Source organism: Phragmites australis, chromosome 9 (assembly GCF_958298935.1).
Source record: "Phragmites australis chromosome 9, lpPhrAust1.1, whole genome shotgun sequence".
Taxonomy (NCBI): Eukaryota; Viridiplantae; Streptophyta; class Magnoliopsida; order Poales; family Poaceae; genus Phragmites; species Phragmites australis.
The window spans coordinates 35,088,397-35,106,891 of NC_084929.1; the positions used below are offsets into that span (position 1 = coordinate 35,088,397).

At 45.5% G+C, this 18,495-nt stretch overlaps 2 protein-coding genes and 1 pseudogene across 4 annotated transcripts; all 3 read left to right on the plus strand.

The window, feature by feature from the left end:
* The first annotated feature begins 4,450 nt into the window (after positions 1-4,450).
* On the plus strand, positions 4,451-10,176 carry LOC133929435 (aspartic proteinase oryzasin-1). Of its 3 annotated transcripts, none has more exons than XM_062376188.1 (14): positions 4,451-4,531; positions 5,067-5,429; positions 5,526-5,586; positions 6,616-6,710; positions 6,808-6,920; positions 7,436-7,604; positions 7,678-7,717; positions 7,798-7,862; positions 8,540-8,653; positions 8,771-8,835; positions 9,069-9,225; positions 9,309-9,428; positions 9,563-9,651; positions 9,804-10,176. In XM_062376188.1, exons 2-14 carry the CDS (start codon positions 5,076-5,078, stop codon positions 9,886-9,888), a joined length of 1,527 nt encoding a protein of 508 aa, XP_062232172.1. In that variant the 5' UTR covers positions 4,451-4,531; positions 5,067-5,075; the 3' UTR covers positions 9,889-10,176. The 3 variants fall into 3 exon arrangements, with proteins under 3 accessions (XP_062232172.1, XP_062232173.1, XP_062232171.1); XM_062376189.1 differs by having other exon boundaries at positions 4,484-4,594; XM_062376187.1 differs by lacking the exon at positions 4,451-4,531 and adding an exon at positions 4,679-4,868.
* Positions 10,177-15,449: 5,273 nt separating this feature from the next.
* Positions 15,450-16,603, plus strand: LOC133929913 (WRKY transcription factor 42-like). The gene is made up of 4 exons (XM_062376667.1): positions 15,450-15,819; positions 15,912-16,013; positions 16,214-16,366; positions 16,473-16,603. Exons 1-3 carry the CDS (start codon positions 15,586-15,588, stop codon positions 16,289-16,291), a joined length of 414 nt encoding a protein of 137 aa, XP_062232651.1. The 5' UTR covers positions 15,450-15,585; the 3' UTR covers positions 16,292-16,366; positions 16,473-16,603.
* Positions 16,336-18,153, plus strand: LOC133929912 (probable WRKY transcription factor 31; annotated as a pseudogene).
* The last annotated feature ends 342 nt before the right edge of the window (positions 18,154-18,495 follow it).

The following is an 18,495-nucleotide window of genomic DNA, read 5'->3' on the forward strand; positions in this document are numbered from 1 at the left end:
CTATAATGGAGTGGGAGGAGTTCTTTTGGCTCTAAAATGTGTTTCTTTCGTGCCTTTGCAGCCGCCCCAAAGGATGGGGGTGAGGGGATATAAACAGTCCACTTCAAAAAACTAGCTGTTACTCAACTTTTCTGGTCTTACCCGGAGTCTCCGGAGTACACCGGAGTATCCGGGTCAACTGGAACAGCCCAAACCGAGAGCCTCTGGCGGAGACTCACCCGGAGTCTCCCGCCAGCCCGGAGTATCCGGCCTTAACCGGAGTATCCGGGTTCAGCACAGTTAACCTCTGAAAAATGGCGATAACTTTTGATCCCGGAGTCCGATTTCGATGATTTTGGACTCTATGGAAAGCTTATTCAGAGGGCTATACATCCCAATTGAATTTATGACCTAAAACACATAGTATCAAATTAGGAACACTCCGAAACCCAACTTGGACACTTCCACACTTTCCACTCCGGATTTCTAAAAAGAACTCTCACTATGGGTTTAGTTAGAAACTCTTGAGCACTGAGACACGACAATTAGCTCACGTTGCATCCCTCTTAATAGTGCGGCATACCTATACTCAAATTCAAAGATAACACTCATTTGAGCCACTTTGAGCATTTGAAAATTTTCAAGTACCGCTTCTTTCTTTCAAACCTTGAGGGTTGCCAACTTCTATATATTCTTCACTCTATCTCTTCTTGATTCTTCATATGATTGATGTAAATCATCCATTGCTTCCCTTGGCCTCGCATGGTCCATCGGCGTAAAGCCTTCACTCGCTCTTCACCACCGCCTTGGTCCATCGGCGCCAAGCCATTTGCTTCCCCTTCACCACGGATGGTCTATCGCAGCCGAGTCTTTCTTGCCATTCACCGTCTTGCCATAGAAAACCACTTTGTATTCGGCATCTTCAATTAATTTATTTTTATCAAATATGGAGTCCACTCTTGTTCTTTACTCTTGGCATATATGATTTCAATTCAACTTATGCCTTCTTATGGATCCTAACCCCAACTCACTCTCAAGCACAAGGCAAATGGGTTAGTCCATAAAACTTAAATGACAACATTTATACCTTAAGTTACTTAATCTCTACAAGTAACTTATTATCCTTCATGCATATTGTCAATCTTCATATAGAACATAACCCACTCATTCTTAAACATATAGCACACGGGTTAGTCCATAAAACTCTATTAACAAGTCATACCTTTAGTTACTTGATCTCCACAAGTAACTTAGCCTTCAAGCTTATTGCTAATTTTATTGAGCTTCTTCTTCTTCTTATGAGCATCACTAAAATCTCAATAACTTTTGATACAATTCTTTGAACTCATGGTATTTCTCAAAGAATCCATGCTTCATCATTTATGCATCTCCTATGGAATAACCTAATAGCAATTCTCAATATGATTGTTAGTCCATAGGCATTGTCATCACTTACCCGAGCATCACCTAGAGCTCATTCATCTCGATGCATTTTCATTCTCCCCATTCACTGTCGGAGGGTTAGCTCCTGTCGCAGGGATCCTGAGGGACCCTTTTTTAGAGATTTGGCCGGGGGGATGATTCTGAATATGTTTGCTGGAGAAATAAATGGATGTAAATGCGATGACAGGTGGGGTGGAATGAGCTAATGCAGAAAAAGAGTAAATGAGCTGGGGGATTTTTAGACAGGTTCGGGCCGCACTGCGCGTAACACCCTACTCCTGTGTGGATGGTATAAATGTCCTGAGAATGTCTCTCAGGAATGTGCTAGTTACAAGAATGTCTGTCTATCCTAGAACCTTAGGCTCCTTGTTCTTCGGTTTCTATACTCGTACAAAGGTGTTCTTCGATCTCTGTTGGACTCTGTGTACGCCTGTCTGAGAGTTCGAGCGTTGCCTTTCAGTTCACCCTCTTCTTTCTTGTCCGTGCCGCCGGCTGCTTTAAATACCCGCCGACGGTAGCGTGCCCCGAATAGGAGGGCGCGAGTTCCAAGGCGCTATAAATGGAAAATGCGTCATCATAGTCTCTGCGCGAAGGGATGGGGGTTGAAAACGCGCCCCGCGCCCGGTCTTCAGTCGTCATGATGGCGCTGGCAACGGGCACCATGGAGAGGGCCCATCGGGCAGCCGCAGAGCGGCCCAGCGTGTCCGCCCGGTCTTGTTCGCCTACCACAGCAGCGCAGGCAGACGGAACGCCTCGGGCCTCGTGAAGCTGTCCCGAGGCGCGCCGGATAGCGCGGGATGGGACCCGTGCATTAAATATCCCCACGCCCTTCTGCCAGAAGATGACAGGGACTGACATCGAGCGTGGCAGGAGCAGTTGGAGCCCAGAGACCAAGGCCGGCATGGGAGCATGTGTACAGTGAGTGCCCAAGCCGGCCTGCCGTCAGAGACAGACCCCGCGGCGGCCCCGCAGAGCCCCCCGCCGAAGAGGAGGAGGGAGGATTCCAGGCCAAAGCCGTCGGGCCCGGAGTACAAGATCCCGGAATCGAGATGGCAATACCGAAGACCGAAAACTGCGTACGTTTCTTCCTTTTCCCCGAGCATGCCTTGCCCGGAGTGAGTTCGGAGACTGACCTTATTTTCTCTTTCAGGCCGCATAAGGACGCCGCCGGAGACCAAGGACGGCCGGAGGCGCCGAGGTTGGCTCCAGCCCCCGAGCCGAGCGCGCCTGAGCCGAGCGCGCCGGTGGAGCCGGAGCCGCAGAGCGCGTCGACCGAACCAGAGCCGCAGGCGCCGCCCTGCCCCGAGCCGATGGCAGAGGCCGCGCCCGAGCAGCAGCCGCCGACTGAGCCCGCCCCAAGCACATCGAGTGCGGGGCGGATGGCCTCGTCGAGGGCGGTGCCTTCGTGGCAGTATTCGGGGACCCTGAGCCCCTCAGAGAGGGCTCGCAGGGGACCCAGCGCCCGACCGTCGTCCAGCTGTCCTGCAGAACCCCTCCCGGACGTGCTAGGAAGCGCCCGGGAGGTGATCGAGCTGCTGGAGGCGGCCGTGGCGGGGGAGAGGACCCAACTTGAGGCGGACCGCGCCGCCCTTGTTGAGGAGAGGGAGCGGCTGGTAGAGATCAGCCGCCTTTTGGAGGCCCGCGTCGCCGTAGCGCACGCCGCCCACGAGAAGGAGCGGCGCACGATGGACGCGGAGAGGCAGACCCTGGACGAGATACGCGAGGAGGCCGTCGCCGAGCAAGAAGAAGACACCTGCCTGGGTGAGATATCGCGGCGGCGGGCCGCCGAGATGCTCGCCAGGGAGAGATTGGTGTGGGCCCGGGAGGACGCGATCCTGTCGCATGAGAGGGCGGTGGAGGCCTCCCAGGCGGACTTAGCCCGCCAGAAGGACGAGGTTGAGCAGAGCCGCGCCGAGCTCCAGCGTCGGGAGGAGGGCATCGCGATTCGCGAGACCGACGTCGGCATCACGATGACGGCTCTGGACGCCCGGGAGGAGCTACTGACCCGTCGGGAGGCGGAGGCTGCTGAGGCGTCGGCGGCCTTAACTGCTCGGGAGGAGCGGGCCGCCATGTGGGAGTCAGAGCTAACTGCTCGGGAGCAGGCCCTCTCTGCCCTCTCCGAGCAGGTGAAGAAGCAAGCCGAAGTCTCGGCGCTCGGCGTCGTCCCAACCAGCACGACCGAGGGACTGAGCTTGGAGGAGTGGCTGCAGATCCTTAAGACCGAGTGGTAACTGCTCTTACCACACAAACACACTTGTTATAAGAGCAGTTATCGCACAAGCACACATATTGTAATAATTTGTAAGAATAGTTACCAAAACATGCGTGTTATAAGAGCAGTTACCACACAAGTACACGTGTTGTAAGAGCAGTTACTACACAAGCACATGTATTGTAAAAGCAGTTATCACACAAGCACATGCGCTATATGAAATTTGTAAGAGCAGTTACCGCATAAACACACGTGTTTAAAGAGTAGTTACCACACACGCATACGTATTATAAGAGCAGTTACCACATAAGTATACGCGTTGTAAGAATTTAGAAAAACAGTTACCACAGAAGCATACAGGGTGTAATAGCAGTTACCACACCATCAATATCAAGAGAAGGTATCTTCACCACTATAATTTGTTTGAATGACTATACTCACTATTAGCTACAAATCAAAAACTATCACAAATTTTTACCAAATATTTGTGATACCAATCCAAACAGGTGCCACATAATATTTGTCATAACTAACCTGTGGTATTCTACCACACAAACACTCTTATTTTACCATAAATTTAGTCAAATCATAAATGTGGCTAACACCTAATTTTAGGTGTGACAAATTTAGTGGCCAACCAATTAGATACTAACTCCCGCGCACCAATTTCTGTCAATTCCCGGTGTAACAGTAGCAATTTCTAGCTGCGCATCCCGATGCCCCTTATCCTGATCCAACGGCCGACTCGACCCGCCGACCGATCCGACGGACAGGAGGGCACGTGTCCCCTCACCCTGCCGCGTTATATGCAGCGCGCACAACGCCTCGCCCCGGTAGTGCTGCGCGCGTCAGTTGCTCCTCCTTTCCTTTCCTCTTTTCTCCCGACTGCGATTTCTGGTGAGTTCTCGTGGACTCGCCTTGACTACGCCTCGAATCAGCGGAGGGATTGGTGATTGCGATGTGGGTTTTGTTCTAGACCTACTTAGTTCCTCGTGTTCATAGATGCAATCCTGCTTCCCCGGTTTATTTTTGCGGTTTCTAAGCAGTTTTGATAGGTTAAAAGTTGTGTTCTTTTGAAAAAAAAAATTCAGCTCTTGTTTTCGCATCGATTTTCAGTCAGTTCTTCGTGTGCTCTACAGCAATTGCGCTCTAATTTTTTGTTTTTTTAGCGTTTTGTTCTTGAAGTCTCAAGTTCACGAGCTTAACCCTCGATTCGATTTGGTCGAGCTTTTAGGTGTTAACTTTTGCGCCTTGATTCCTCCCAAATCAGCTACTAATTCCTCCGTTTCTATAATGTGTCGTACTCAATCTAATCGCTGCAGTATCAATTAAGAACACCATTTTTCCAGTGATTTTCCAGTGCAGTATCAAATTTCCTCACGCCCTGGGCTAATTCCTCCTGCTGCTTTGTTTTTCCTTCGATTTACCGCAGATCGCAACCATGGGAACCCGCAGCGTCGCTTTGGTGATCCTTGCGTCCGTGCTGCTCCAAACCCTCCTCCCCGCGTCGGCGGCGGAGGGTTTGGTGCGGATCGCGCTGAAGAAGCGGCCGATCGACCGGAACAGCCGCGTCGCCACGCGCGTCTCCGGCGAGGAGGGGCAGCGCCGGCAGGGCCTCCGCGGCGCCAGCTCCCTGGGCTCGGGAGATGAGGGCGACATCATCGCGCTGAAGAACTACATGAACGCGCAGTACTTTGGGGAGATCGGCATCGGAACCCCGGCGCAGAAGTTCACCGTCATCTTCGACACCGGCAGCTCCAACCTCTGGGTGCCGTCCTCCAAGTGCTACTTCTCGGTGCGTCCTTGTTCCTTGCCTCGGTGAGTGGTTTTTAAGGGTTTGGTTGTGTTTGGTGCTAAGACCGGTATGTGTATTTGTGATGATATGATGCAGATTGCTTGCTACTTCCACTCGCGCTACAAGTCAGGGCAGTCAAACACTTACAAGAAGAACGGTTTATATCTTATAGCCTTCCTCCAGAGCGCTTGTTTTTTGTTGTGCCTATCTGCCTCTCAATTTAGTCATCGATGGATTGAGACCTGCCTTGCTTTTGTCATCTACTTAGTTCCAATCAGTGACGCATGTTACGTATCATGTTAAAATCTGCCTTCTTGTTAAGAAACATGGCCTTTGTTCTTGAAAATATGTTAAGGATGTGTAAAGATGGAAAGTACGGTTATCTGGCTGGAATTATAAATTGAGTGCTCGAACTAAAGAGGTCTGAGCTAGGTCCAAACCATCATACCTATATTAACAGAAGATCATAAATTTAATGTTATTTTTTCTTTGTTGAACAAGAATACATTGTTTTTTTAATCTTCACTTCTAATACAGTAATACTATGATGTCACTTGTTATTTTTGCACATTGAACACTTCTGCATGTTGATAATTCAAAAGTCAAGACCTGCTTAGTTGCAACCTAAAGAGGTCTGCTCTGTCTTAGTTGTTACAGAATATTTATGAGGGAACAGAAAATTAATACTGCATGGTTGGCAACATCAAAACAAAATCAATGATCCACCGCCTGGTAGGTGCAACATCTTTGAAAAGGATGCTAAAAATAGTTGTCGATCAAGGTGTTTTTTTTTTGGCATAGATGTAGCGATATGCAGTTAGGATTCAGGAATGATGCTGACATGATCTAGGTGCTTTTTGCGTAGATGTAGCAACATGCAGTCAGGATGCAGGAATGATGCTGACATTTTACTGTACTTGTATCTGTTGAGCATGTTGATTATTAGTCTTCAAATTCAATGCACACCCTGAATTATTTCATATTAACTTCATATGCATGTAATGCTAACAGTCACCTTATGTTTTGTGGTGTGGAATATTTTTTTCCTTTTTGGAAGTATACGGCCTTAGAATCTTCTATGATACTGCTCGTTCTTTTTCATTGATTTGAGCTGTCCAGCTCTCGATTTTGCACCTTTCCTTTCTGCTTCCTGACAATGACATGCTATTTTGTTTCTTCTCACCAGGAAAACCTGCTGACATTCATTATGGAACTGGTGCAATTTCTGGGTATTTTAGTGAGGATAGTGTTACAGTAGGTGATCTGGTTGTGAAAGATCAGGTTTGTGCTTCTATGTTTCTAATTTCATTTATTGGTTATCTCTGATGACATTAATTCCACTTTGAAATATTTTAATATTGTTTGGTTGTTGTACTAGGAATTTATTGAAGCTACCAGGGAGCCTAGCATTACTTTCATGGTTGCAAAATTTGATGGTATTCTTGGGCTAGGATTTCAGGAAATATCTGTTGGAAATGCAGTACCTGTGTGGTAAGCTAGCCTGGACTACAGATCTTGTTTGTTCAGTCCTCATTGTGTAGTTCAATTGTAATGTAAGAGACTATTGTTCTTTGTGCATATGGCTTTTGTTGTTGAGTAGTTCATCTTCCTGGACATAGTTCATCTTACTCGAAATAGCTTTCGCTGTTGATTAGCCTGGACATTGAGGTTGTGGTGTTCATAATGCATGATATCTATGGTGATGCAACCTGATTTATGTTTCGTATTGACTGCTGTGTAAAAATAAAAAAGTCATCTCCCTGTCACTAGTAGTTTCTCCCCACGTTTCTTGTGACACTTATCTGTTAAAGGCAATTTTTTTGCTCTTATGTGTTCCCAACTTCCCATGATAGGCTTTGCTGCATCTGTCACAGTAGTGAGACATTTGATTGAGGTATAATTATGTTCATGCATGCGAAACAGTGTTACATCTTGGTTTATTTGTTTGTTGGGACTTGTGTTGGAAAATCAGTGTCTGAAATGGTTATGACAAAAACAAATTACAGGTATAACATGGTAGAACAAAGTCTCATCAGCGACCCTGTTTTCTCTTTCTGGTTCAACCGACATGGTGATGAAGGAGAAGGTGGTGAAATTGTGTTTGGTGGAATGGATCCTAGTCATTACAAGGGTGATCATACATACGTCCCAGTCACTCAGAAGGGATATTGGCAGGTTGGTCTTGTTTCTTGTATTCTTTAGTATTTTTTTAATATCTGGTATAAAAGTGTGCATTTGCTTGCCGCAGTTTGAGATGGGTGATGTCCTTGTTGGTGGGAAGTCCACAGGTACTGCAATGTTTCTCATGTTCATTCTAATTGCATGTAAATGAGAAATATATTAAATGCTACCTCTGTTTCGTTATCAGGGTTTTGTGCTGGCGGTTGTGCAGCGATTGCAGATTCTGGAACTTCCTTGCTTGCTGGCCCCACAGTATGTCTGAGCTTTTTGTTTTTTTTTTGTCTGCGTAACCCATGATGATTCACTTTTCGCAATTGAAGCTGCTGCTTGTTTATGTTTCTTCGTTTGGCGTTCTTTACTTAATGTCAAACCTTTTCGTCATTTGTCGTAATTTTGGAGCAAATATCCTATTTCTAGTAATGAACTGATGATCCTTGTTGAATTCAAAATGTGGTTGATGCTGTCATGTGAGCTTAATAATGGCTGACTGGCTACCTGTTGTTGTACTTGAGAAAACTGATAAAATAGCACCGCACCATTCCCTTGTTCACAAATTTATAATCAGGTGCTTAATACTTTGAGAACTAAACCAGTGTGGAAATTAAACTTTGTTTGATTTATTGAGCTGCCTCTTGGAAACTTTAGCCTTTGTTTTAAGCCATGCTGTCTTATCATTTTATACTATCTTCTACATATGAAATGTTAAAAGGTGTTCAATTTAGCAAGTATCATTTCAGCAATTCCCCAAATAATTCTAGGTAATCACCCAAGCTTAATTTTGAGAAAAGAACAGTCACCCTTCATGCACTTAAGTTCAAATATTGTCTAGTTGATGATCTTAGTGGATCCCGTTTATGATTTGTTTTCTCTGCTTTTCTGCTTTTTTTGTTCCACCATGTGGTGTTCCCAACTTTATATGATCAATGCAGGCCATAATTACTGAAATCAATGAAAAGATTGGTGCTGCTGGGATAGTCAGCCAGGAGTGCAAGACAGTTGTTGCTCAATATGGACAACAGATCCTAGATCTGTTACTAGCTGAGGTTTGTATCTGCCCTGTTTCTCAAATTGCGGTAGTGGTCCATTTTGGTTGCTGGCTTTAACAATTGCGTTTTCACTTAGAGTAATACAACTAAACTTGCTCTGGGATTATGTTGCAGACACAGCCAGCAAAGATCTGCTCTCAGGTTGGGCTGTGTACTTTTGATGGGACTCATGGTGTGAGGTGAGAACTGCCAACACTCTATCTACTGTTCGAATTTGTAAATAGAGTATCTATGCTTAGACTTGCGGCAGCTGCCTGTAATTGTCTTGTTATTTGTTATTGTTTGTTTTTTGGGCAAACCTTGTTATGTTAGTGCAAACTGTTGGATTGGCCATCTAGGCATTCTGTACCTTTATTTTGCCACTGTTCGTACTCATTTTTTACTTTTTCTATTATATGTTATGTGAACACAGCTCTGGAATTCGGAGCGTAGTGGATGATGAAGCTGGGAAATCGAATGGTCTCCGAAACGATCCAATGTGCAATGCCTGTGAGATGGCTGTTGTATGGATGCAGAACCAACTTGCACAGAACAAAACCCAGGACCTGATATTGAACTACATTAATCAGGTGAGCTCAGTGACTTATTTGGCATAGTCCGTTCTTAGTACTGCATCAGTAATCTACTTTGTATAACTGTATCATTATTGCAGCTATGTGAACGTCTCCCTAGTCCCATGGGAGAATCATCAGTGGACTGCGGCAGTTTTAAATCCATGCCCGACATTGCGTTCACCATTGGAGGCAAAAAGTTTGCACTGAAACCAGAACAGGTGCGACGACTTCTCCATTGTACTCTTCGCTCTGTTCACATTTGTGCATCCAAATTAGCCCAGTAAGCTTAGCAGCCAATACTACTGTCTTGTTGCAGTATCTGAACATTGCTCTCTTCTCTTTGGTTATGCAGTATATCCTGAAGGTTGGTGAAGGACCGGCTGCCCAGTGCATCAGTGGATTCACAGTTATGGACATCCCACCACCTCGTGGCCCTCTCTGGTAATCTATGCATTTCTAAGCTCATGATTCTAGTACTTTCTAATTGATCGCGATCATTGTCCGCTATCCAAATTTTGGTGGGCTGAACCGGGTTCCGATTATTTTCCATGTATGATCTTTGGCTGTAACCTTGAGACAATTTGCAATTGCAGGATCCTGGGCGATGTTTTCATGGGAGCCTACCACACCGTCTTCGACTACGGCAAGCTGAGGGTTGGCTTCGCACAGTCGGCCTGAAGAGATGGTTGAACTTGAACGCATGCGCCGGGAGAGAAGTTTATTAGCTTGTTGTCCGGCGATGTGTGTATATATGTACATGTTTAGTGATGCTTTCCGAGACTTGAGATGACGCCCGTCTGTTTTAACCTTGCAAGAATGTTTCTGGATGTCTTTCCCAACTTTGTTGTTTGACTTGTCTTTCTGGATTGTCGCCGTGAACCAGTGGTAACGCGTCATATCCTTCGTTGTACGAGACAAATGTTCACCGACACATCTAATTGCAACGCTAATAAGTTTTACCGGATAGTGGAGAGGAGTGCACTATTTCTATGCTATGTGAGTTTTGGTATGCGAGACATGTTCGCTAACAGATCTTAAAGAGGATTACCAGCAGCTAGTGAGGTTTTAACAACTGATGAAAAGAACTACGAGCGACAGCCGATGGTTGCAGCTGGATAAGCCTTCGCGGTGAATGCCGAGCTCCACGGCGGTGTTGCTGGAAGCATGCTATATAACTTGGATCAAATTGGAACCTATACACTGCACTCAATAGGAAAGGGTTGAGAAACCACTTAGAGAACGATTGTAAAGGAGACATGTTGCTACCAGGTGTAGTTAGAGAAAATCTATTTATTTTTTATTCAGCTATTTTTACATTGCGGGATTCTGTTTTGTATATATAGTATCAAAAACTCCTAAGAGATAGACATCTATTTTGATAAAATTAAATTTTTAGAGATCAAGACGGATCCAATTCCTGTTGTAAAACTATAGGTTTACTAACACTCTCCTTGGCACTTCTCGAAAATGCATCGAAGAAAGAATAAATAACTCGTGATATGGTCACACGAACTACCTCGTTAAAAACATTATCATGAGAAACTTCAGGAAAACTCATCTAAGAAAAAAAAATAATCTATCCAAAATACTTCATATAATCTTCATGATTGACTTTAAGCACTTAATCTTCTTAACTAAGATTTAATTCCTTTTATCCATATTATGTAAAAATTATCCCCCTAAAATATGCAACTCTCTAAGCCTTATTATTTTAATACCACGAATACATCTTTCAAAGCTAGACACAGGGAGAGACTTAGTGAATAAATCTGCAGGATTCTCACATGATTTGGTATGCATTATCTTTATTTTATTCATCTTATGCAATTCATGAGCATAAAAGAATTTAGGATTGATATGCTTTATTAAGTTACTTTTCACATATTTCGATTGTACTTGTGCAACATATGCAACATTATCTTCATAGATAATGGTAGGAGTGTTAGTAGTGTTTAAACTACTTGACTGTTGGATATGGTTGACCACTCTTCTAAGCCATGCACATTCCTGTGCGACTTCATATAAAGCTATTATTTTCGAGTGGTTCATCGAAGTAGATACAATACTTTGCTTTGATGATTTCTAGAAAATTGTAGTTCCACCACATATAAAAATATAGATAGTCTATGATTTTGTTGTATGTGGATCTGATAGATACCCAGCATCTGCATATCTAACCAGACTTAAGTCTTGATTCTTTCTGTAGAATAGACATATATCTTTGCTACCTTACAAGTAACGTGGAATATCCTTCAAGCTCTTCCAATTCCTTTTAGTAGGTTCTGTACTATATCATGCAAGTAGGTTTACTGCAAACGTTATGTCTAGCCTAGTGCAATTAGCCAGATATATTAGTGCACCTATTGCACTTAAGTATAGGAATTCCGGTCCCAATACTTCGTTTGCCTCTTCTCTGGGTCTATAGGGATCTTGATCTGCTTGCAATTACCTTCCGATCATGGAGGTTTTGGCGGGAAATGATTTTTTAAAACCAAACTGCTCTAACACCTTCTGAGTGTAGTTTAACTGATATACAAAGATTCCATCTGGCACATGCTCTAGTTATAGAGCTAAGCAAAACTTGCTTTTACTCAAATCTTTCATTTCAAATTCAGACTTCAACCACATGCTTGCAGCTTTTATTTCTTCTTCTGTACCGATGATATTCATATCATCTACATATGCAAAAAACCATCATAGAATCTGATTGTTTCAACCCATACAGTGACTTCTTCAATATACGCTATAAATGCGTCTATTTCTTCTATCCTAATTCGACAATGATATTCCTTTAGATACTTTCATATAAATATTCGAATCAAGGCTCCTATGAAGATATGCAGTCACAACATTCATCAATTTCATTTTTAACTTCAAGTTGACTGTCATTGAAATTAAATATCTAAAAGTAATATCACCCATCACCAAAGAATAGGTTTCTTCATAATCAATGTCTAGTCGTTGAGTGAAACCTTGTATAACTAGTCATATTTTGTACCTCACAATTTTTATTCCTTTCATTTCTCTTATGAACAAAAACCCACTTGCATCCTACTGATTTGATGTGGTGAGGTGTGCAGCATATTGGTCTAAAAATCTCTCTTTTGTTTAAGGATAACAGTTCAACTGTTATTGTCTTCTATCAGTCTTCTCAATCTGACATTATTCTACATTCAGTGAGCGATGTAGGCACATGATCATGATTTATAATTGTGATAATTTTATTTGCAAAGTAGATATCAACTATTGTGGTTACTCTGTTCTAGGATTCCCCTGAATTCACATAATTCAGTGCTATTTTATCATGAGTTGCACTTTCATGTGCTTCTTCATCTTGCTTTTTATTATTTCTTTCAGGTGCTTCTTCATTACTTCTTACTATGGGAGCAAGATCCTTTAGTTTATCAGCATTGATTCCAGTGCGCGCATTTTCGCAGGTTTCTTTCTGCGTGGAAATGTTCAAATCCGGTATGTCTACTTCCTGAGGTTCTATACCATCACTAGGTCTCAACTGGCTCCCCTTCTTCTTTCTTTGGGGCATTTTTGTGATCGGCTATGGTAAGCTCATATTTTTCTACTTTCGCCAGACATCTCTGCCTACTTGGGACTCGAGGAACCAAATTTCTTATCCTTTTATTATTTTTCGGAGCTCCTAGGACAAGACGAGAGGTACCATCTTTTGTTACTTCCACACTCTCCGGTGCATTATATGCAGGCACATGTGACTTAGTCACGCTTTTTAAATAAAAAATGATCAGGTAGATCGTTTGCTAATTTTTGTTAAACGATAATTTTATATACTTCATCATTTGTTTCACTAGTATGATGATCATATGCTGTAATTTCTTCGGCCCGTAATATAACTTCCCTACAGTTTTTTCATCCAAGGGTATATTTCCTCCTCTTAATGACGGATTTTTTTTTCATCAAATGAAGTCAGCGAAGCAGGCTGTATGCAAGGTCCCATAGCGGTTCGTTGTGGCGGCAGTATCGACACATAAACCATAGATCCAAATTTATGTATATAGGAAATCTTCAGAATTACCCGTTGCACTAGTTACATAGGTAAATAGATGTTATAGGATGATGATCTATAATTAATGAGAGCCGTCATATATAAGACTATATATCCCCAACATGTAGCAACAAATTACATTGCTGTAACAAATGTCTAGCAATAAATTTTATTTTCTTATCAGTGCTTCGGCTAATCCATTCTGAGTGTGGACGTGCGGTAAAGAATGTTCAACTTTAATTCTCATACCAGTGCAATAATCATCGAATGTTTTAGAAGTAAATTCTCCAGCGTTGTCTATTTTAATGGATTTCACTCGATAGTCAGGAAAATTATTTCTGATCGGTATAATCTGTGAGATCAACTTTGCAAAGACGTGATTGCGAATAGATAATAGACATATATGCGATCACTTTAATGACACGTCTATCAATACCATAAAGTACCGGAACAGGCTAGAAAACGACTGAATAGGACTACAAATATCCCTTGGATTCGATTCAAAAATACAGAAATTTCATCTTGTACCTTCAAGGTAGACTATCTTATTATTAATTTCCCGGTAACACATGCAGGGCATACACAATCTTTATGATTCGGAAAATTATTTACATTTATGTCATGATCTTGTGAGTTAGTAATTATGTTTCTCATCATTCTAAGACCAGGATGAGCTAATCTATCATGCCATAGGGAAATTAATCCTGCACTATGAAATACAATTTTTAAGATAGTGAGCTCTTCATATGCTTTAATGTGAGTGTAGTACAAGCCAATGCTCTTGGATGAAAGTTTTTCTAGTATTCTCTATCACACTTAGTGATGAGTATATGCTCCCTACCATCTTTTTCATTGGTTTTTATATGAAAACCGTTAGCGCAAATATCTTTAAAATTGAGATTTCTTATAGATTCAGGACACAACAATGCTTCTTCAATATGTAAAGTAATTCCTATCGGTAGTATGCATGTGCCGCTTCTAAAATCTACTATTCACTTATCATTAACAGTGATAGTCATTATTTTTTCAGAGCCACTTCTAATAGACTAAAAATACATTTTTTAGATGGTGTTGGTAGTTTCACTGTTAAAAAAAGTTATTAATTGAACTAAAAAAGTCAATGGGTACTTTAGATTCATCAATTGCACTCCTAACCGTACCACCACTGGCGCCTTAGGTGACTAATCAATAGTTAATGCTAGTAGTGTTAATTATAGACATCATGTAATTCTTTTAATTAATTTCTCCTTGCATTTGCTCACTTCCTTCTGCACCGAAGAATTGGAGACCTCTCGACCCGACTGGACTGAATCTTATCTGGTAGTTCTGCTAAAAATCATTTTTCGGTACCAAGCTGCAAGCCGCGCGCGGTGCGACACTGCGACTGAGTCTTGGCTTAAGATTCAATCAGACACATCTCCTACTCACAAACATTCATAACAGTTAGTTATTTTTTTTAATAGTAAGATCTATTTTCACAGTCTTCATTATATATAGGATCATATGAGATTGAAAACTAGAACCCCGATCGACTCGTAGGAACCCCGTCCAATGGAGCACCCTTTTTGGTAATGGAGGTTTCCCTGGGGTTGGTAAAGCGAAATGGGGGCCCCTCCCTAGACTTTGCCACAGGCTATGAGCCCGTTCACAACCGTTAGACATTCTGTCTCCTGAGATCCTTCTCTTTCTTTCTCTCTCCAGCTATTTTTGGGATCAGGAGATGACCCACCGACCAATAGATGCTAGTCGCCGCAGCTGACCATTTCCTCCGGACGTCGCAGCCCAGATGCCTGCCCGTGCCCAGTTCGCCTGGGGTCCAGCTGCCAAGGGAAATTTCCACAAGCGCATGTGGATATATATTTGATAAGAATTATCTATTTGTATTAAGATTCATACTAAAAAATTAAGTAAAAAATATAAAATAAATAAAAAATTAACGGATGGATAAGTATTATATAAGAAAAATAAACCGCTGAGATAAGTCGTAAGTATGCAGTACAGTGTGAGTTGCATTTCCAGGTGCAGCTGCATTCTTTCTCCTTCTCATCTCATGGACTGGCCAGTGATCGCATCAGCTCTGACTTACGTCGTCCTCTCCTGCACGCGCAGCGCACCTCGCGCTCTCCTCCCGTCCTCTGGTCAATGGTCACCAACACTGCCTATAAAGATGGACTCGGATCGGCGAGCGCCCGCGCCCGCCGCGACTCACCACGCGTGCGCCCCCACGCCTTCTTGTACGCCCCCCTGCCCTCCCTGGCCATCGATCTCCCCTCCTCAGCTCGCCATTGACAATCTGACATGCGCCACAACCGTCTCGCGCATGATGGAGTCATACGTGGCCGCGGGCCTCAAGCGGAAGGATGCTCATGGCGCGCCGGCCGAGCGCCCAGCCGGAGCTGCCAACACCATCAGCCGGGCCGGAGGTCCCGGCCGTGGTGCTGGGCTACGACGACGGCGGCGGGACGGCCGGCGCGGAGGAGCGGCGTGTGGTGGACGAGATGGACTTCTTCAAGACGGAGAAGATGGAGAAGAAGGAGGCCGCCGCCAGCGGGCCCGTTGATCTCAGCATCAAGGAAGATGACCTCACCATCAACGTCTGTCGGTGGAACTCCTTGTTGATTTCGACAAGTTTAATTCCCCTCGTCTTTCTGCGCCGATTTGCTTGACGTGCCTCGATCGGTTGCAGATGGGGCTGCACGTCGGCAGGAGGAAAAGCGGGAGCGAGGAATCCATTGTTGACGATGGCGTGCACTCCAACGAGGGAGATCACAGGGAAACCAAAGCTGAGGTGAGGAAAATCTTGCAAGCTACAACTGAACGAACCGTGATCCATGCGCTTGATTAAGAACTGCTTGTTCTTGGGAACTTACTTTCAAACGTGCCGATTCTGTAGTTTAGTCAAACCTGTCCATGTGGTTTCGTGACTGCAAAAAATTGGAATTGGTCTTGTTTAGGGTCTCATGCTTTCTTATTGCTACACATGGTCAGCTGGTGTTGGCCAAATCCGAGCTTGTGCGCCTGAACGAAGAGAACAAGCGGCTCAAGAGCAAGCTGAGCGCAACGTGACCACGAATTACAACTCCCTCCCTCACACTGATGCAGCAAAGGAACCATAAAGGCCTTGGCGCTCCAAGCCACGAGGTAAACACACGAGCAGAACACATGCATCCATGCACGCCGCAAGAACGATGAGCAAGCCATGAAAAATAGCTAACGGTGAGGACAACTGACCATATGTCATCGTCAGCTTAATGGTGATCCGGAGAAGAAAGACCAGGAGGGGAGCCTGCTCCCGCGGCAGTTCATCCGTTGCCGTGGGCGTGGACGTGCGCGGCAGCGACTGCGCGCCGTCGCCTAGCAACCTGGACACGGCCGTGACGCAGCCGATGGACTTCTGCCCGAGCAAGGGCAGCGGCGGCATGATCAACAGCAAGGACAGCATGTCGTTGCCAACGTTCGATCACCATCGCGTCCACGAGAGGAACCAGAGCGGCGGCAGCCCGGAGCCACCGCCGCCGCACCAGGTGCCGCTGGGCTGGCTCCCCAATAAGGTGCCCAAGTTCTTCCCACCAAGGGACCCGAGGCGGTTCCGGAGGCCGCCACCATGCGTAAGGCCCGCGTCTCCGTCCGAGCTCGGTCCGAGGCCGCCATTGTAAGCTCCTACGTGAATGGTTCTGACTCTAGGCACGCTTGTTTTCTTGAGTTATTGAAATATTTGTTCTTGGCGGTATGCATATCAGTGATGGATGCCGATGGAGGAAGTACGGGCAGAAGATGGCCAAGGGCAACCCATGCCCACGCGCGTATTACCGGTGCACGATGGCCGCCGACTGCACGGTCCGCAAGCAGGTATCCTGATCGAGCTAGAAGTTGGCAGAGATCGCTGGAACACTTGCCCATTTTGATGAATCATGCATGGAACGTCGTGAATCGAGTGTATGGTGTGATGATGGCAGGTTCAGAGGTGTGCCGAGGACCGGACGGTTCTGATCACGACGTACGAGGGGAACCACAACCACCCGCTGCCTCCGGCCGCGATGGCAACGGCGTCGACCACGGCGGCGGCGTCGTCCATGCTGCTGTCCGGCTCGATGCCGAGCGCGGACGGCAGCCTCATGGCGGGGTCCAACTTCCTGGCGCGCGCCGTGCTGCCGTGCTCGTCCAGCGTCGCCACCATCTCGGCGTCGGCGCCATTCCCCACGGTCACGCTCGACCTCACGCAGACGGCGCCGGGCGCGTCGTCCTCGCAGCCGCCGCGCCCGGAGCCCGCCCAGCCCCAGGCCGCGCTCGCTGAGGCCGCGCGGCCGCTGCCGCTGCCGCAGCTTTTCGGGCAGAAGCTGCACGACACGTCCAAGCTCTCTGCAGTGCAGGCCGTGGCCGGCACCAAGGCGGCCGACGGGGGCGCTCTGGACGACACGGTCAGCGCGGCCACGGACGCGATCACGTCGGACCCAAACTTCACCGCAGTGTTCCGGGACGCGATCACGTCGTACATAGTTAGTAGCAGCAGCGGTGGTGCCGGGGCCGGCGGAGCACCGGCACCGTGCAGCCGCCCGTGATCAGCGGCGGCGGCGGCGATAGCTGTAGCAGATATGACAGGACAGGGGGGCAGAACAGCTGACATGGCTGCCGAGCGACTGTTTGTTTGCTGAAGTTTTGTTCCTCTCGTGAGTTTCATTTCGTAATTCAGTTTCCTTTGTCTCCTCGCAGTAGGAGATCAAAATTTTGGTTTTGTCTTTCACACCTTTCGGTCGATTTTTGTGGCAGCAACAGGAGTAACAATTTTGTGTGAGCTTGATTGGTTCGTTTAGAGGGATCTTATAGTAACAACTGTTGGTTAGAAGGAAAAAAATATGCTCAACTTACAGTTCGAGTGCAGAACCTTGGTGCTGTACATAGGTGTCGTCATTTTTGTTGCTTTGGTGCAACCCTGCAAGCGCTGTCTCCCGTATTTTGTTATTCCTGTATTTCTCTTCTCCTATCAATGAAATGAGACAGTTCCATTCATTGTTCAAAAAGAAAGACTCGATGATCTTGATACCTGGTGCAAGTAAACTGCATGATTCATCATGCACTCTGTTTCCCCCCTAATTTATGCATCACGCACGTTGACTGCTAGCGACTGCTGCTGCGACAGATGTTGATACTTGGTGTCAAACCTGGTTGAGTTCGAACGTGGCGGTTGCCATCACCAACACGCGGCGCAAGGTGTGGAGTCAATTTCACACTTAAGTTGCCTCACGCCGAGCTAGTAAAATACAACTCCGAAT

What these genes read in the sequence shown, in the direction of transcription:
- LOC133929913 (XM_062376667.1), top strand. Translation starts at nt 15,586, where the DNA reads ATGCTCATGGCGCGCCGGCCGAGCGCCCAGCCGGAGCTGCCAACACCA. An exon ending in AAGATGACCTCACCATCAAC is followed by an intron (nt 15,820 to 15,911) that starts GTCTGTCGGTGG and finishes GATCGGTTGCAG; the next exon opens with ATGGGGCTGCACGTCGGCAG. An exon ending in ACAGGGAAACCAAAGCTGAG is followed by an intron (nt 16,014 to 16,213) that starts GTGAGGAAAATC and finishes ACACATGGTCAG; the next exon opens with CTGGTGTTGGCCAAATCCGA.
- LOC133929435 (XM_062376188.1), top strand. Translation starts at nt 5,076, where the DNA reads ATGGGAACCCGCAGCGTCGCTTTGGTGATCCTTGCGTCCGTGCTGCTC. An exon ending in CCTCCAAGTGCTACTTCTCG is followed by an intron (nt 5,430 to 5,525) that starts GTGCGTCCTTGT and finishes GATATGATGCAG; the next exon opens with ATTGCTTGCTACTTCCACTC. An exon ending in CCTTGCTTGCTGGCCCCACA is followed by an intron (nt 7,863 to 8,539) that starts GTATGTCTGAGC and finishes TGATCAATGCAG; the next exon opens with GCCATAATTACTGAAATCAA.